We start from the raw sequence: 16,863 nt of genomic DNA, 5'->3' as shown, positions 1-16,863 counted from the left end.
TAAAAATTTGGGAAAAGACAAGTTCAACTATTTAAGAACCAAGCTACGAGTAAGTGAGATAAATTTCAAGGAGGTGTGTTAAAGCTAGAATGTATCTCTGTAACAATGGAGAAAGGCGCCAAATGGCCTTAAATAGGAAGAAGATGAAGTCACAAACGACCACGTGACTTTATCAAAATATCTTATATATATTTTTTTTAGTTTTTTGGTGTATGAACAGAGTTGTCCATATGTTTTTATTTTATTTGCTCATTGTACCAAGATGCCAACCACTAGTGTGCTGGGCGCATACTGTTTGGCTATTTGTTGGTTTTGTCCTTTGTTATGCTGGCATTTTCATTCTCTCTCATGTTTATTAAATACCGAGTATCGAGAAATGAATAGATGAAGCCTTTGTTCCCTTTTTATCTCCTTTGCTGTGTTTTTCCCAATATTTTTATAATAGTTTTTGTAATTAATTTTCCTTGAAAAACAATCAAGAACAAGCTCCATATAAATAAATATACACACTATACTACCTGAACACGTACGGAGTTTTTTCCTCTTTAATTTAATGAAAAGGTCAATTGCTTGTTTATGACTGTTGCATAATATTATAGAATCCTCTCCACCCACGCGCCCCTCCAAAGACAAAAAAGTTGAAACCATTTTTTTTTTTTTTTAAATGAGATGAAAATAAATCATCATTCATGTGACCGCATATACTAAGACTGTAAACAACATAAAAATAAGAATCAATATACAGGGCAGAACTTCCAATTATAAGCATTTTATAATAGAAGAGTTTTCTTTTATCCCCAGGGAAGCAGAAATTAGCTGAGCGAATAATCTAATCGACTAGCTCAATGATCTCTTTTGGCTCACAGATATATATATATCTCTTTCCAGTTCCCCATCCGGAACCTACTGCTCATACATATCAAAAAGAAAAAAGGAACTTCCAACTTCTAACAGTGAGCATTGAACACCTGAAAAGAATTATATTACCCCTGATCACAATCATCATCTCTACAAAATTCAGCACCCACTCCAATTTAACTTTTGGCTTGGGCACTACCCTATAATCTCTATTGGAGGGACTACGACACCCTTGAGAACAGTTCTCCTGAACATAAAATTATAATCAAGCATAAATTTAAATTTTTTTAAATGTAAGATCTTTATGATTGCTGCCTACTTGATCGCATCTGTTGTGGCACAGCATTTCTCGCACTGCATGTTCTTGTGAGAAAAGAAGCATTCCCACCTGGAAACATCGTCCCAAATAAACCAGAACTTGAAGACCCATTAGTATTGTCTTCTGAAGTGCGACTCCCATTGGCAAGCTCATGGCTACGTGATGCACCTACTTCCTGAAACCAGATATGTAACCATTGAGACCAAAAGGATGCATTTGCAAAAATAACAGGAGAAACCAACTGTTAGAGAGAGAGGACACAAAAAGGCTAACCTTGAGGCCTGAGGTAGAGACAGCATTTCTTGGAGATCTCTTAACCTGCCAGAAACCCAGAAGTCAAATCAAAGAGAAGGGTCTTAATAAAAAGGGACAAAATGTTTTGGACCAAGTATTTGGATTGAAAACATTATTTCTTCTTTATGTTGGTTCTGAGGACCAAGTTGGCTAAACAAATAAGTCTCAAACAGAGTAACAAAAATAAAATAAAATAAATAATCCCGTGGAACCAAACTTCTCCATGCATGCAAGATAAACATGACCAAAATCATTAACAATCTACTGTAAAAATTGATAAATTTTGTGCCTTGTGGTTGAGTAATGATATAAGAAACGCCAGAAAACAGAATCCCCAATCCTTCATCCTTTCTTTCTTTTACCACCCTTCCCCTTCCTTTTCCAAAACTATTTTTAAGTAATTTTCTGTTCTTTTAATTTGAATTCAGGACTCTGTAACAACTAACCTCATGAGTTCCATTTGAATCAGAAGGAGACGACGATTCTGCTGGTAAAATGGGAGGTAAAGACCCAGTCTGCTTAAACACAAAGAAAAGACTTATCAAAACACATAACAGGCAGTTTCAATCACTTGCTTATTATCTTCAGCATATGGAATCACGAACTAAATTTTAAAATCATTCAAACAAATTGGACAAGGAAAATAAGCAATGCATCCAACATGAAATATGCATGTCCACTTTCTCAGTCTGATCAGAAACAAAAGAGGACTGCAAACCTGATACAGACTGACCCATATTTGTTTGAGCGAAAAAAAAAAAAAAAAAAAACAGACCCATATTTGGTTGATGGAATTGAAACTAATTGAATAATAGAAAAAGTTAAAAAGGTCCAAAGGCACCAGTCTCCAAATTCTCCCCTTAAAATGCATGTCCCACATAGCCCCAGAGCTTCATTATTTAGTTTCCAAGCTAGTAATCATCATCAGATCATGCATTAAACAGAGATAAAATCTAACCCTTGATGGTGTTTTCATTGGTGCTTCAAGAGCTGGCATGGAAGAACTAGCTGGTGAAGCCTGCAAGATTGAAAGAACAGCCAGCAAGATGAAACAGCAGCATAGCAAACAAGTTGAAAGCAAGCATCTAAAGTACGAGGCTCTAGAAAACACAACAGGAGAACAATAATTCTGATCAACAGTGATTCAAAAGAAGAATAATCATCTTCTCATGGTTTGGTTTTGTGCAAAGTACCACAATCCATTGATAAGCAAAGTGAATTCTTGACAAATAGACCCCAATGAAAGAGAGATATAGTGGAAAACATGTAGTACATTGCATATCAGATATGTAACATAATAGGAAAAAACACACCTGAATACGATCAGTGGATCTATTCTGTTCCATGGTATGGGCAAAATCACACAACCAGTTTAGTCCTTCATTTGTGATATCCTATGTAAATGATAAAAAACCATACAAATTAACAAAAGCAATAAAAAGAAATCACTTGAACATCACACTGTATATTTATATTGTTAAGAAATACCTGTTTCCCTTCAATTCTGTTAATCTTACTTTCCTGAGACAACCACCCCCACCCCCCACATCAAAACCAAAAAAAAACAAAGAAACAGAAGGTAGTCTTAGTTTCACATCCAGAAAGTATACCAACAACCACAGCAAAATGTAGAAAATCAATTCCTAAAAAATGCCTACCAGAGTTTGAACTACATAACGAACAGATTGAACATTGCTGTTGAGCATCTTTGATTTATCTTGTAGCAGAGAAGCCTATACAACTCAACCAATATCAGTGAATAACAAAGAAACCTTAAGTTCCTACTACAGTCTTCAATCTCACCTCATCTTGTGTGGAAGCAGTAATATCTGCAATTTCATCCAGATGATTATCCACACCATCAATCCTTGAGGATAGATGTCGTCTGGTAGTCTGAAAGGGAACAAGAAAGAGTTAAAAAAGGAAGAGGAACAAAGGAGAGTTCAGTCAATTTACTAGATAAAACACTGACATGAAATATAAAACCCAAAAACACGTAGCTCATTTCTTAAAACTTCCATACAGTGTGGCCGTTCAGGGATTTAGGCAGTCTATCATATCATATAAAATTAAAAAAAAAAAAGTTATGCCAGTAAAAGAAAGACTTGCCGAGATTGACGAGTAAACACTTTCAAGCTGCTTGGCTATGGCATCACGCGCATCAGATAAGCTACGCCTTGTTGCAAACATCATATCAGGAACTCTCCAGCCCTGAAACCATTCCAAGAATATAAGATTACAACTCTAGTTAAGACTAAAGAAAAACTTTTGAAACAAATAATATACAAGTAAGCTATGGCATCACATTTGCAGAACTGAGGAGAAACATTTTGTGTTCAGGAGGCAGGTGGAAATATGGGTGGAGCAGCAATTCCTGCTTGTGTCTTCTAAAATATACAATTTACTAATCACTAAACTGAAATAACAAGAAATTAATAATCTAAACCGTGCATTTACATATTTATCTACCAAGTACTTCCGACAGTTCTCTGGAAAATATTTTGCACTCTTAAAGTGAAAAACTTCACTGCTGACAAATAATTTGTCAAATCAAATTATGTGGCTCAATTATCAGAAAAATTCAACCATCTTAATTTGTTTCATGTATAACCTACACACATTCATACACTCAAAAGAATAAAATATCATTACCTTCCACCAAACATAACCATATCCAACTACTACGATAACAATGATTATGCCGTATTTGCTAGTACCTGCAGGCAAAAACATTCCAAATTAATGCTCAGGAATGGGCAAGTTATCATGTCTACAAAATAAATAAGAAAAGTAAGAAAACAGTATCATGAAAACTGATGTGTGTGTCAGAAAAGAAAGAAAGAAAGTATTGGTAGCTAATTAAGAAAAGGGATCCTTATATCCATAACACTTGTGCATATTGTAATACAAATTGGCATAATTTTACCAAAAATTATAGTTAGAATGTGTGTCATATAGAGCAAGATGGACAGCATCAAATTTTTTCCCCACAAATGTCAAAGAATGTAAACAACCATAACCTGTTCCACGTCCAGTTACAATTGTAATTGGTCTGTTTGACGCCAAGATTTGCAGCTCCTGCCTTAGGCTGTTAACCTGTAAAAGTAAACAGGTTTGAACATTATATAATTATACAAATTTAACTACACAAGCTTATCAAGATGAAAGGGAGCCATCATTACTGAAACAATAACCACACTAAAAGGTTGACGACTACTTAACACATATATATTGCTCGAGAAAGTAACAGAAACATGAAAATATACAGTAAAATCAAATAATGCGCACAAACTTAATCTGCAAATTTGTCAGATCACATGCTAACATTTTTTCAGGATTTAAGTGACTATAAAAATTTATAGTTATAATTGTCATGCAGCCACCAACTCCTTAATTACCACTATTTCAAAATGTCACAAGAAATTAATCTTTAAGCATATGCAACCTACTGCCATCACTTAAGAAAAAAAGTCTCAAATTTTTATTTACAATGATCAAGAACCCATAACAGTCAAACAAGCAGAAATAGTTCCAAATATCAGAAACAATTGCCATTATACCAGATAATTAGATTTTAATTCAGCACTCATAATGGAGATAGAAGATCAAATACAAACCTGAGCCATCAAATAATCATTGCGTGGCTTGTTTATAGATGGAGTAGAATCATCATGTTTAAGTTGCCGAAAAACAAGCTGCAGCAGAAGACAAATTGCTACTAAGTCAGCAAGCAAGTAAATGCACCGTCGTATCAAATTCCCATATTTTAAGGGACACAAAAAAAAAAGAAAAAAAAAAGAAAGTCTTTGCTTTTAGTCATGGCTCAGAAAAGCGGGAAAAAAAATACCTTGAAAGCACCAGAGACAAAATCAGAAACATTTGGCATGTGCCCTTCTTTTGCAATAATTGAGCCAACAATACCTAAAAGACAAACAGAAGCTACTTTGGTTAGAAAAGCAATTCTTTCTAATGGCTGAGGCATAGCCAAATTGGTAGCCACATTACTCCTCCAAAGGGGAATCAACATTAAAATAATATGTTCAAAGATTAACACTCTATGTTTGAACATAATCATCAATCCCATGATTCGGTTTGAAACCCACAAAGAAAAGCTACATCAAAGATAAACTTGGCAATGCAAGCCTTCTTTATTTTCTTAACAGTGAAGTAATGATCAAGCCCATGAGCTTACTATCCTAGATCAGAATAGGATCACCTTTTCTCACCCCTCATATCCTTCACACAATAGGATTAGCAAGGTCATTGCTATAAGCTATATACAAAATAGCTTCATATTAGGCAAACTTAAACTTCCATTGAATATCGCTCCAGCCCATTAGCCAGCATAATTTACAGTGATCCTTTGTGTTTCTAACAACATCCTTCAAATGGACCATCTTCTGATAGCTAAAACAACATTCTGTATTTCCATTCCAGCTCCAGTCCCACAGCTATGACCTTGGTCGCCGATACACTATCTAAACAAGCATTAAATCAAAGCATTGCAAGGTGCCAGCTGAACCACAACACCTCGCCCCCCGCAAACTCAACCCTAAACTCCTCTAAAATCCTAATCAATTGCCAACGCAGCACCAAACTAGCACACATTCCTACGAATTCCACAACCAATCAAAGAACCAGATAACATAAGTCCCAACAACTAAACCCTACTCCAAATCCAGGATTTACCTAAAATCCAAAATCTAGTTTCACTCACCCAAACAAAAAAAAAATCGATTTAGGACAAAATCATATTAGGTAAAATCCAAACAACATCTGATTCTTAAGCGAAAAAACAAAAAGTGGAAAAATCGGAGGAGAGCGAAGATTCTACGGACCTGCACCGACGAGGATAGTTAACTTGCCAAGAGGAAGAGCCATGGCGGTCTACGGTTGGAACGTATATTCGAACGTTGTGAGCGTATATACGGGCTTGCAGAGACTGCTAAAGTAACATGAGACAAAAAGATTGTAGAAGAAGAAATAAATCTCTTTTTTTTTATAAAGTAGTATTAGTATTTTCTTATTTATTGTAGGGTTTCTGGAGTCTTTCTGGCGTGGTTCCGCTGGGGTTTTACTGACGGGAAACTGGGAATCCAGGACTATGGTTAATTAGTGAGCAACGCAACAAACCTATCTGACAGTAATACTATTTGCTACGTTTGTTGGTTAATTCGATAAAGGCCCTTGACTTTTTGTTAAATCACGAAAAGAGCAACCTTGATTGTCAAAACGAATATTCCACCATTGTTCTGTTTAGATAATTACGAATTTATCCTTCCATTGATTTTTTCCTCCTTTCGTTTTTTTTTCTTTGTTATTTTGTTTTCGTTTTCCGTAAAGTTTGTATAAGGATTATTTTTTAACAAAATAAGGATAATTTTAATAGGCATATTATCTAAAAAATTTTAAATTATTTAAAAAATTTTAATAAGTCTTTATACTTTTATTACGTTCAATTAAGTTCTTATATTTTTATTTTGAACCAATTAAGTTCTTATACTTTTATTTTGAATCCAATAAATCTTTTATAACTAATGATTCAAAATGTCATTTATCATTCTATACTATGTGACGTTGACATGACATAATAATATATTATAATTGATGATAATTTGACATATTGAAATATCATAAACAATAATGACATAACATGTTAATTTTACACAATAATATGACTATGTGGTATTTTTCACCTTTCACATTAACGTCATATCAATATTATGTAGATAGAAAATAACAATTGATATTTTGATTAATGACAATTAGTCAATAATTAATTATAAAAGTTTATTTAACTTAAAATAAAAGTAATAGGGACTTTATTGATCGTAATAAAAGAATAAAAATTTATTTAAATTTTCTTGAATAGTTTATAAGGTTATTTGAGCATTATACTTTCTTAATACACATAAGCAAACCGAAATGTGAAAAGTTATTATTTAAAATAAACATCACTTGAAATAAGTAGGTGCATTCCATTGCATTTGCTCATTCAAATCTTTGAATTACTTTTTTTTTTTGGTTAAAGAAAAGAAAAATATAACGTCAGAAGTTCTTAAATATGTTTTTATTCTTTTAGGAATTTGGCTAGAATTAACAATGGATATATGCATCACTATGTGCACAAGAAATGGTACATCACATTAAATTTTCAGGGTTTAAATTAGACTTGACAACTTTGTATATAATACAATAATACAACATGAATTTAAATGGATTTAGCTTTAAGATAATCGTATTTTGTATATTAATCATATGAAATCAGTTTAATCATTTTAGACTCATTTAAGACATAATTAATTAATCGTATTATCATTCATCCATATTAATCTTGGTCTGTTTATTATCTATTTATTTAATCATACTCACATATCGGGTGGACATGTTTAGTACATGGCTAAAACTCGTTTATTAATCCATATACATAGTAATATGTTTTTGATAATTAAGATTTATTGATTTTGAATTTTATAATATTTGATAAATATTATGATATTTATAATTTCAAACATGTTAATTGATTAATTAAGTAATTTCAAATGATTATAACAAATATATTTTCATTAACATTTCATCACGTACTTACTAATATATTTAATCATTATTGATGAATTCAAAAAAAAATAATAACTAAAGTACAATGATTTTAACCTTCAAAGGTCCTTTAGAATGTGAAACCTAGCATTGTAAATTGGTTGGTGAATGGAAGGCAATTGAAGGTTTTAAAGAGGAAGTCATTGTGCTTTGGTAATTTGGGCAAACCTATAGGCATTTTAGGTTTTTTGGACAATATCAAGGGGTGTTTTGGGAATTTCATTTTTTTTAAGAGTTCTTTGTGGGGTTCTGTCTTACCTCTTTCTTGAATGGTCCCTTGGGTTTTCTTTTTTTTCATTTTTCTCTTTCTCTCTAGGTTTTCTTGATGTTTTGAGTTGTTTGCCTTGTTTACTTCTTGACGGCATTGAGGTTTTTAGGTTATTTCGTGTAAACATAGGTTGAATTCATTGGATTTTTCTTGGCTTTTCACTATGTTCTTTGCATTTTGGGTTGTGTCAGCTCTTTCTTTTTCATTCTAGTGGATTTTTTGGGTTGTTTGGTTTTGTTCTCTTTCTTGCATGTTTGTTTTGTTCGATCGATTCTTTCATTCTTTTTTCTCTTTATAGATTTTTTTATGTTTCTGTTCTATTTTTCGTACATTTTTTAATGAATTTGTATTTATAGGTCTTCAAGAAATTAGGTGTTATTGTTGGAGTTTGATGTTTTGTTTAATGGTCAGCAGTCAACTCTTTCATTTTTTTTCTCTATGTAGTTGTTTTGTTGAGGTGCCTTCGGATTGGTTACTTTTTTTTCCATATTTCTTTTTTATTTCTAATAACTCCATTTCATAGAGTTATTTAATTACATTTTGAGTATTAAATTGGCTAAGTTTTTTATATTTAGGTTTGTAATAAGGTGTTTTTAGTTATTTTTCTTAGTCTAGTTTAAATCATGATGAGTTGTTTTAATTTAAGTTATTTTATTTTAGTTTTATGTTAAATTACTTTTAGTTTAGTTTAATATTGATTTAGTTTTATTCTTTTATAGGTGTGCAATTAAAATGGCTTCAACTAGTGAAGAAAAGTGCATGAATGGCCAAGTATTTTTCTCATACATATTTCGGTATTTTGAACATAACTCTCATTCTATAAGTTCGATTGATGTGATTCTTAAACCATTGGAAAGATAAGAGATAGATCTACAGCTTTTATGTTTCCCACTTTATCCAATTTAGCTCAGATTAAGGAGAAATTTCATGTCACAAGTTGATCATGTGCAATAGAGCATACTTGGAAACAAAAAGTGCAGCGCCAAAGAATTAAGGCCGTAGTGGCCAAAACCCAAAAGGTTGGGTGTTGCAGTGCTAGAAAAGTGGGGTTGTAATGCCGACACAATACCTTAAACATTCTAATTCTAGATTTGATTCAAATTAGGTCTTTTTAGAGCTTATTTAAAGGCACTTTTAAAGTAATTGAAAGACACAATTAAGATAGATTTTCTTTGAAGAAAAAAAGCCATTAAGCAAGAAAGCGAGGAAAAACTCTTGCAGATCGAAGATCGAAGACCTAATGACTCTTAGTTTTCTTTTCTTCTTTCATTCTGTTTATACTTTCCATGTTTTGTATTGATGGTTAAACTTTTTTGGATAATGTTTTTAGTAGTTATGAGGAACTAAATTTCTTATCTAGAATTGTAATTGAACCTAACATGTAGTTTGAATTTTTAATGTTATATCTTGCTTATGATTGATAGTGTTTGAGTTGTTTATTTCAGTCTTGTGATTAATGTGTCTGATTACCTGGCCATCAATTAGATAGATAAAGTAACCTAAATGAAACTTGGAAAAGTAATTTTAGTGTAAGCCTTAGATAAAATAGCAAATATTCAATTTCAATTGCATGAGATGATTGATATGATTAGCGTGTAGGGTAAGAATACATTTGCATGTTATATGTAGACATAATTTAAAGTCTAAGCTTAATGAATCCTTCTTAATTACAATTTGCATAGGAATATAGTAGATTGGTTAAGAAAGATATTTTTATAAGAACATCGGAAGATATTTATAAATACATTAAAACTCTAAGTTAACAACACAGCTATCTAATAAGTAAAGAGAGAGTAAAAGATATTCAAATGAAGTGTTGAAGGGATATTGTGGTTCTAGATTTTGTTTGATTGATTTTTATAGTTTAAATTGTTATTCTTGTTATTATTTTTAGTTTTTAGTATATTTAAATTTGGTTGTTTAAATAAGAATAAATTATGTTAATTTTAGTACTTAGGAAAAATTTTCCTCGTGGGATTGATAGTCTACTTTCCTTAATATTACTTGTTAATGATATGTGGCCTTACATGGTAAATCCCATAACAAGTTTTTGGCATCCTTGCCGAGGAGTTGTTTCCATAATTTTTGTTAATAATAACACCAAGCAATCTTAGTCTTACTTCAAACTTTTCTTTTTCTTTATTTTTAGGTATTTTTGGTTATTATATGCGAAGAGTTAGAGATTTGGAAATTATTCCTTTTGATCCGAAAATTGAGAAAACTTTTCATAGACTTCAGAGGGAGAATCTACAAGCTTTGACTCATCGCGACACAAAGGTTGATTAACAAGAAGAGATTAAGTCATTGCAAAAATATGTTGTACCTCTCATACAAGGCCTTCATTCTAGCATCTATAGGCCTACCATCCCAGCCAATAACTTTGAGGTTAAGTCAACAATCATGGAGATGTTCAAACTTTAGTTCAATTTGGGAGATTGTTGAATGATGATCCTAATGCACATATTGTGAATTTCCTAAAGATTTGCGATGCATTCAAGACCAATGGCATTTTTTATGATGCCATTAAATTGAAACTCTTCCCATTTTCACTAAGTGACAAGGCAAAGTGTTGATTGAATTTGCTTCCAGTTGGGTTCATTAGTACTTAGGATAATTTAGCTTTGAAATTCTTGGCTAAGTTTTTTCCACCAACTAAGTCAGCAAAGATGCGGAATGATATCACCTCTTTTATGCAATCTGATTCGAAATCACTATATGAGGCTTGAGAGAGGTATAAGGATTTACTTAGAAGATGTCCTCACCATAGGTTACCTAAATGGTTGCAAGTACAAACTTTCTATAGTGGTTTACTAAGTCTAATTAAAACCACCATTGATGTTGCAGCTGAAGGGGCACTGATGTCAAAATCTATTGATAAGGTATATGATTTATTGGAAGAGATGGCTTCCAACAATTACTAATGGCCATTTGAGAGATTGGGTTAAGAAAAAGTTACTGGTATTCATAATCTTGATGCAATTAATGCCTTCACAGTGCAAATGGCTACTCTTACTAAGAACATTGATACACGGAGTGTCCATGCTATTCAGAGTTCTTTTGTAATATGTGAGTTATGTGGAAATAGGCATTCTAGTGATTAGTGTCCTATTAAGGCTGAATTTGTACAGTTTGTCGAGAATTTTAATAAATAGCAAAGTAATCCTTATTCCAACAACTACAATCCTCATTGGAGAAATCATCATAATTTCTCTTGGAGAAACAACCAAGAATCTTCATTAGCACCTAAGCCAAACTTTCCTCTTGGATTTCCACCATAAGCTTAAGCTCTAATGCCTTAAAAGAAGCTTTTTGTGGAAGAGATGTTTATGCAGTGCATGGAAAAGAATAATCCCATCATTCAAAGTCAAGTGGCGTCACTCCGAACTTTAGAAACATAATTGGGTCAACTTACCAAAGCCATCAACAACCGGCCACAAAGAGCTATAATAAGTGACACTGAAACCAATCCCAAAAGAGAAGGAAAGGACCAATGCAATGCAATTACTTTGAGGAGTGGTAAACAACTTATTGAGGTAAAAACAAGAATGTGCTAGATGATAAAGATAAAGTTGATCAAAAGGATACTTTTAGCAATCAAGTTCAGGTTGATGGAGTTAAGTAAGGGGAAGAAGTATCCATACCACCACAAGTCAGGCTATATGTGCCTCCCGTCTCTTTTCCTTTAGCGTTGAAGCAAAAGAAATTGAACAAGCAATTTGAGATGTTATTGAATGTCTTCAAGCAACTTCACATTAATATTCCTTTTACAAATGCTTTGGCACAAATATCTTCTTATGTCAAGTTCCTTAAAGATATCATGTCCAAAAAAAGAAAATTTGAAAATTTTGAGATAGTTGCACTTATTGAGGAGTGCAGTGCTATAATCCAAAGTAAGCTTCCACTAAAGCTTAAGGATCTAGGGAGTTTTTCTATTCCTTATACTATTGGTAAGATTAAATTTTCTAAAGTTATGTGATTTGGATTCTAGTGTTTCACTCATGGCTTTGTCTGTTGCCAGGAACCTTGGACTTAAGGAGATACAACTTACAACAGTTACCTTGCAATTAGCAAATAGATTAATCAAGTATCTCATAGGGATTATAGAGGATGTTTTGGTAAAAATTAGGAAGGTCTACATTCCGATAGACTTTATTATGCTTGAGATGGAAGAGGATGTTTGAAATTTCTCTTATTTGGAGACTACCATTCTTAGCTATAGCAAGAGCAATCATAGATGTGAAGAATGGCAAGATAACTTTCAAAGTTGGAGAAGAGAAAGTAGTGTTTAATTTGTTCAATGTAACTAAGTATCTTTATACAAATAGTTGCTATAGAGTGGATTCGGTTGATGAGTTGGCTCTGGAGGATTCTGACAAGGAATATCCTACAGCAACAAGTTTTGAGGTTGGACAACAAGTGTTACTTTCTAATTCATGCTTCAAGCTTTTTTCATGGAAATGCAAATCAAAATGGTTGGGTCCTTTCAAAGTGGTTAACGTATATCCATGTGGTATAATAAAGATTGACAGTAAGGCTACTGGAGCATTCATGGTTAATGGACTACGTCTCTGTCACGACCCAAATTTCGGGCCATGACTGGCGCATGGGCCCAATGGACGTAGTCCATTAAGCCCAAGCAAGCCTATTAATATAACCTTTTCACCATTCCATTAAAAGTTGCTAAGTCACATTTTCTAACTTTGAATCAAAATAATACTAAACATTGCCATCTCATAGTGGCATACCAATCAAAGAATACATATATTATCTAAACATAATTTAATAATTTACATTGGTTTGTCTATACACAACAAAAGAGTACTTGACTTCCAACGGAGAGACTCAGACGAATGTGCAGCTACTGAATGCCGAGACACCTACTAAGGGTCAAATATATGAAGACACTTCGACCTAGTTACCAGCTGCCTCATGATATGAAAACATGAAGTTGAAAATGGTGAGTATAAACCTAGTGAGTGAACAAGAAAGGGAACAAGCATACCATAAGGAATGTTTAACGAAATCATGATGCATTCATTTTTCAAAACAATGCAATTTGTTTTAGTTCTTATTAAAACCCATCATGTAAACCCCACATGAGTAAATCACTTTATGAAAAGGGTCCATGCTCAACAAAGGATTTGAAGAGTGAAAACTTTAGTAGCATTCGTGCGAATCAGGTCAAATAAATGACGGGTCCTCGCTGCAGCGGAAAGGCATTCTCGCTGCAGAGAATGAATTTTTGCTGCAGCGACACTTGACTTAAATTATCAACTAACCGAGGGTTTCTTAACTAGCCGAGGGTTTCTCACCAAACCTCCTCATTTTAAACTTAATTCATTTATTCCTTAATGTTGGAAGTCCATGCTCAATTATGGTATCAAAGAAATGGAAAATAGGGTAGCAATCGAACCAAATGAGGAGCAAAACAGAAAGTTTTTCACTGTAGTGAGATTGAATCTCGCTGCAGTGAAATTTTTGGTCTCAAAACAGAAAGTTTCTCGCTGCAACGAGAAGCTATAGTAACATTCTCGCTGCAGCGAGATTTCGGCCAACATTACCCCTCAAAACCCAAGAGTTTCTCGCTGCAGCGAGAAACATGGCACCAGTAAAAAAATTCCATTCCCCTTAAGAAAAAGCCATCCTGCTGTGTTAACAAAACAACATGAAACACATATAAATTCCCAAAATTCAACCAGTCAAATTCTCACATTTTGCATTACAACCATATACCATATATGTATATATATATATATATATAAATATCAATCATCATGCACACCTTCCCATCATCATCAGCTCATATGCATCGGCTTATGTGCACTCCCACTCGCACATAGCCGGGTCAATATCGGCTTATGCGCACTCCCATTCGCACATAGCCGGGTCAGCATCGGCTTATGCACACTCCTACTCGCACATAGCCGGGTCAATATCATTACACAACATTATTCATATATATATATCAACATAATGTAGTAATACAACAATCCATAACAGCCACATGTCACACATAGAGACAATTTATCAAAGGCTTGTTCCCAAGGCACTCGTTTTTAAGAAAGATTGAATAAATCATTCACATTCCCAAAACTATTTTTGAAATGCAAGTTCAGTCACTGATATCTTGTTGAACCTTTTGTTGACTCTACTTCTCTAATTGTCCAAATGGGGCGATGGGGCTTCGTTGGAACCTATTATCACATTAGCATCACCATGAATTCAAGCCACACACTTATAAATTCTAAAAGCTTTTTCTTAGCTAGCTTCAATGGCCATTTAAATGGCTATCTATTCTCACTACCCTAATCACTCTAAAATGAATGAACAACCCCAACTACTAATTCACCCCCAAATCTAAACACTAATCATTCTCAACACTAAAATCAATTTTAGTTTACTACTCACCTTAATAGCTTTGTAACCTTGAAATTGTTTCCAACAATTCCCAAGCTATTATAGGGGCTTTCTTTCTCTTTCTCTCTCTAAACACCTAGCTAGTGAGAGAAAGTATGGAAGTGAGATTTTTCAAGGATTTTAAAGTGAGAAAGTGAAAGAGCACAAGGGTTTTAGTCAAAAGGGCACAAAGGTATGAAAATTAGAGCTAGAGAGAGAAAGTTATGAAAGTTTCATATCAAGCTTCCATAGAGGATGGGAGCAACATGAGATGGAAGAAGAAGAAAGAGAAAAGCTGCTGAAGAATGAAGAAGCTGCTGGAAGAACAAGATATTTATAGCCCATGCTTATCCACTTCACTTAAATTACGAAAATGCCCTCCACAAATTAGCTTGTTCTCTTCCAATCCTTTATGCAATCTTTTACTCTTTTGACAATAAGACAAGGTCCATAATGGTCTAGAAATGTTCGGGTTCATGAAAACTTAAAAACTTTTACCTGAGGTGAAAAATGACCATTTTGCCCCTACTATGAAAATTATTAAAACTTTTAGTTTTCTTCGTGTTTTCATCATTACACATCATTTATGAGATCTTATGCCTATTTAGACCTTAAAATATAATAAAAATTTCTTTTGAGAGCTTATTAGAGGAAATGACAAAACTACCCCTAGCCCGTGTTATGGCTTCTCTGCTTAGTTACAAGCCTATAAAGGTTGAGGTCTCACAGCCTCAACCCTTATTTCATGGATGAAGTTGTGCAGAAAAGAGTGTCATAGTCAAGTTCTTGGCTATAAAGAAGCACTTATTGGGAGGCAACCTAAGCTTTTAAAAGTCTTACTGTCAAGCCCAGCTCTATAATATATTTGTCATGTCATTCATGTACTTGATAGCATATCTACATACTGGGATGCCTCACAAAATCGTTAAAAGTCGGTATCATACCTAGTGGTACAATTAAGTCGATTAAAATCTTGAACTAGTTTGAATAGAGATTTTAGGATATATTTGAGAGTTATTGAACCTTAGAATGTCTTAATATGGTGATTCAGAGTTTAAGGATTAATTTGGAGTCAAATTAGAAATTTTCATAACGTAGGGGTAAAATGGTCATTTTGCCACCCGAGGGCAAAATGGGAATGTTGGATGAAATTTTTGACCAAGTTTGACTAATTGGAGCATGATTTGAATTTAAGAAATTATAAATTTTAATTTTGATATTTTTTCGAATATAAGGGCAAAATAGTCATTTTACGTGTCCATAAGGACGTAATTGGAATTTTTAGAATTTTACACCACCATAACATTTGTCAAGCCCATGAATTTCATCTATTATTATTTTATACTTTAGATAATTAAAAGTGTAAAATCCGACCCTATAAACACATGTCAGACATACATGCACTGAGTAGCATGTTATTACGTTAGGAAAGTCCTAAGAATAGACGAAACCCGATATTGTACCTAACGGTACACTTGAGTTGATTTAAACTCGAACTAGTTCAAATAGGAATCGTAGGATGAAATTTAATATTTTACAGTCCAGAAATGACTAAAAATGATTGTTCGGAGTTCGAGGGTTCATTTGGGGTAAAATTAGAAATTTTGATGTTTAGGGGCAAAATCGTAATTTTGCCATCTGCGGACAAAATTTAAGATTTTGAGAGAATTTAGATCAAATTTGACAAATTGGGGAATGGTATGAGTATAAGGGATGAAAAATAGGTCTATGGGCAATTTTTTAGTTTTTTGGGTAAAAATGTAATTTTTCACTTTTACGGGGGCAAAAGTGTAAATTTCAAAAATCACTCCACCAAGACTTTGGATAAGTCTGAGAATTTTGTCTAAGCTATGGATATGTGGGACAAGTGAATGGTGAAAATTTGGAAACAAATGGATGAAATTTTAAAAATGGGCCAATGGGAAAGTGACACATGACACTTTTTAATGATTTAATATTATTTTAATAAAAAGTCAGCCCATTTAAACCCCATATTAAGTGCTGGCAGGCCATAAGGAAAGAACAAGAGAGAAAATAGAGGAGAAAGGAAGAAAAGAGAAAAACAAAGGAAAACTAGAAAATTCAAAGGGGAAATCGCGTTTTTCGACAGTTTACGTGTCTAACGGCAAGA

The 16,863-nt window shown here is 33.4% G+C and overlaps 1 protein-coding gene across 1 annotated transcript; it reads right to left on the bottom strand.

Annotated features, from left to right (window-relative positions):
• Nucleotides 741-6,594, bottom strand: LOC18608944. Its single transcript, XM_018115130.1, has 14 exons — nucleotides 6,310-6,594; nucleotides 5,319-5,392; nucleotides 5,089-5,166; nucleotides 4,492-4,567; nucleotides 4,124-4,188; nucleotides 3,581-3,682; nucleotides 3,275-3,364; nucleotides 3,130-3,204; nucleotides 2,960-2,992; nucleotides 2,785-2,865; nucleotides 2,430-2,489; nucleotides 1,918-1,986; nucleotides 1,451-1,495; nucleotides 741-1,352 (listed from the first exon to the last, which is right to left on the bottom strand). Exons 1-14 carry the CDS (start codon nucleotides 6,350-6,352, stop codon nucleotides 1,161-1,163), a joined length of 1,083 nt encoding a protein of 360 aa, XP_017970619.1. The 5' UTR covers nucleotides 6,353-6,594; the 3' UTR covers nucleotides 741-1,160.

This window comes from Theobroma cacao, chromosome 2 (genome assembly GCF_000208745.1).
Source record: "Theobroma cacao cultivar B97-61/B2 chromosome 2, Criollo_cocoa_genome_V2, whole genome shotgun sequence".
In the NCBI taxonomy this organism is placed as follows: Eukaryota; Viridiplantae; Streptophyta; class Magnoliopsida; order Malvales; family Malvaceae; genus Theobroma; species Theobroma cacao.
The sequence above is the reverse complement of the archived record's forward strand: the minus strand, read 5'-3'. Positions and strand labels throughout refer to the sequence as shown.

Excerpts from the sequence above, each read along its gene's own strand:
- LOC18608944 (XM_018115130.1), bottom strand. The coding sequence starts at position 6,352 with ATGGCTCTTCCTCTTGGCAAGTTAACTATCCTCGTCGGTGCAG. Across the intron at positions 5,167-5,318 it reads TTGTCTCTGGTGCTTTCAAG|CTTGTTTTTCGGCAACTTAA; the intron begins GTATTTTTTTTC and ends CTTCTGCTGCAG. Across the intron at positions 2,490-2,784 it reads GATCCACTGATCGTATTCAG|GCTTCACCAGCTAGTTCTTC; the intron begins GTGTGTTTTTTC and ends TCAATCTTGCAG.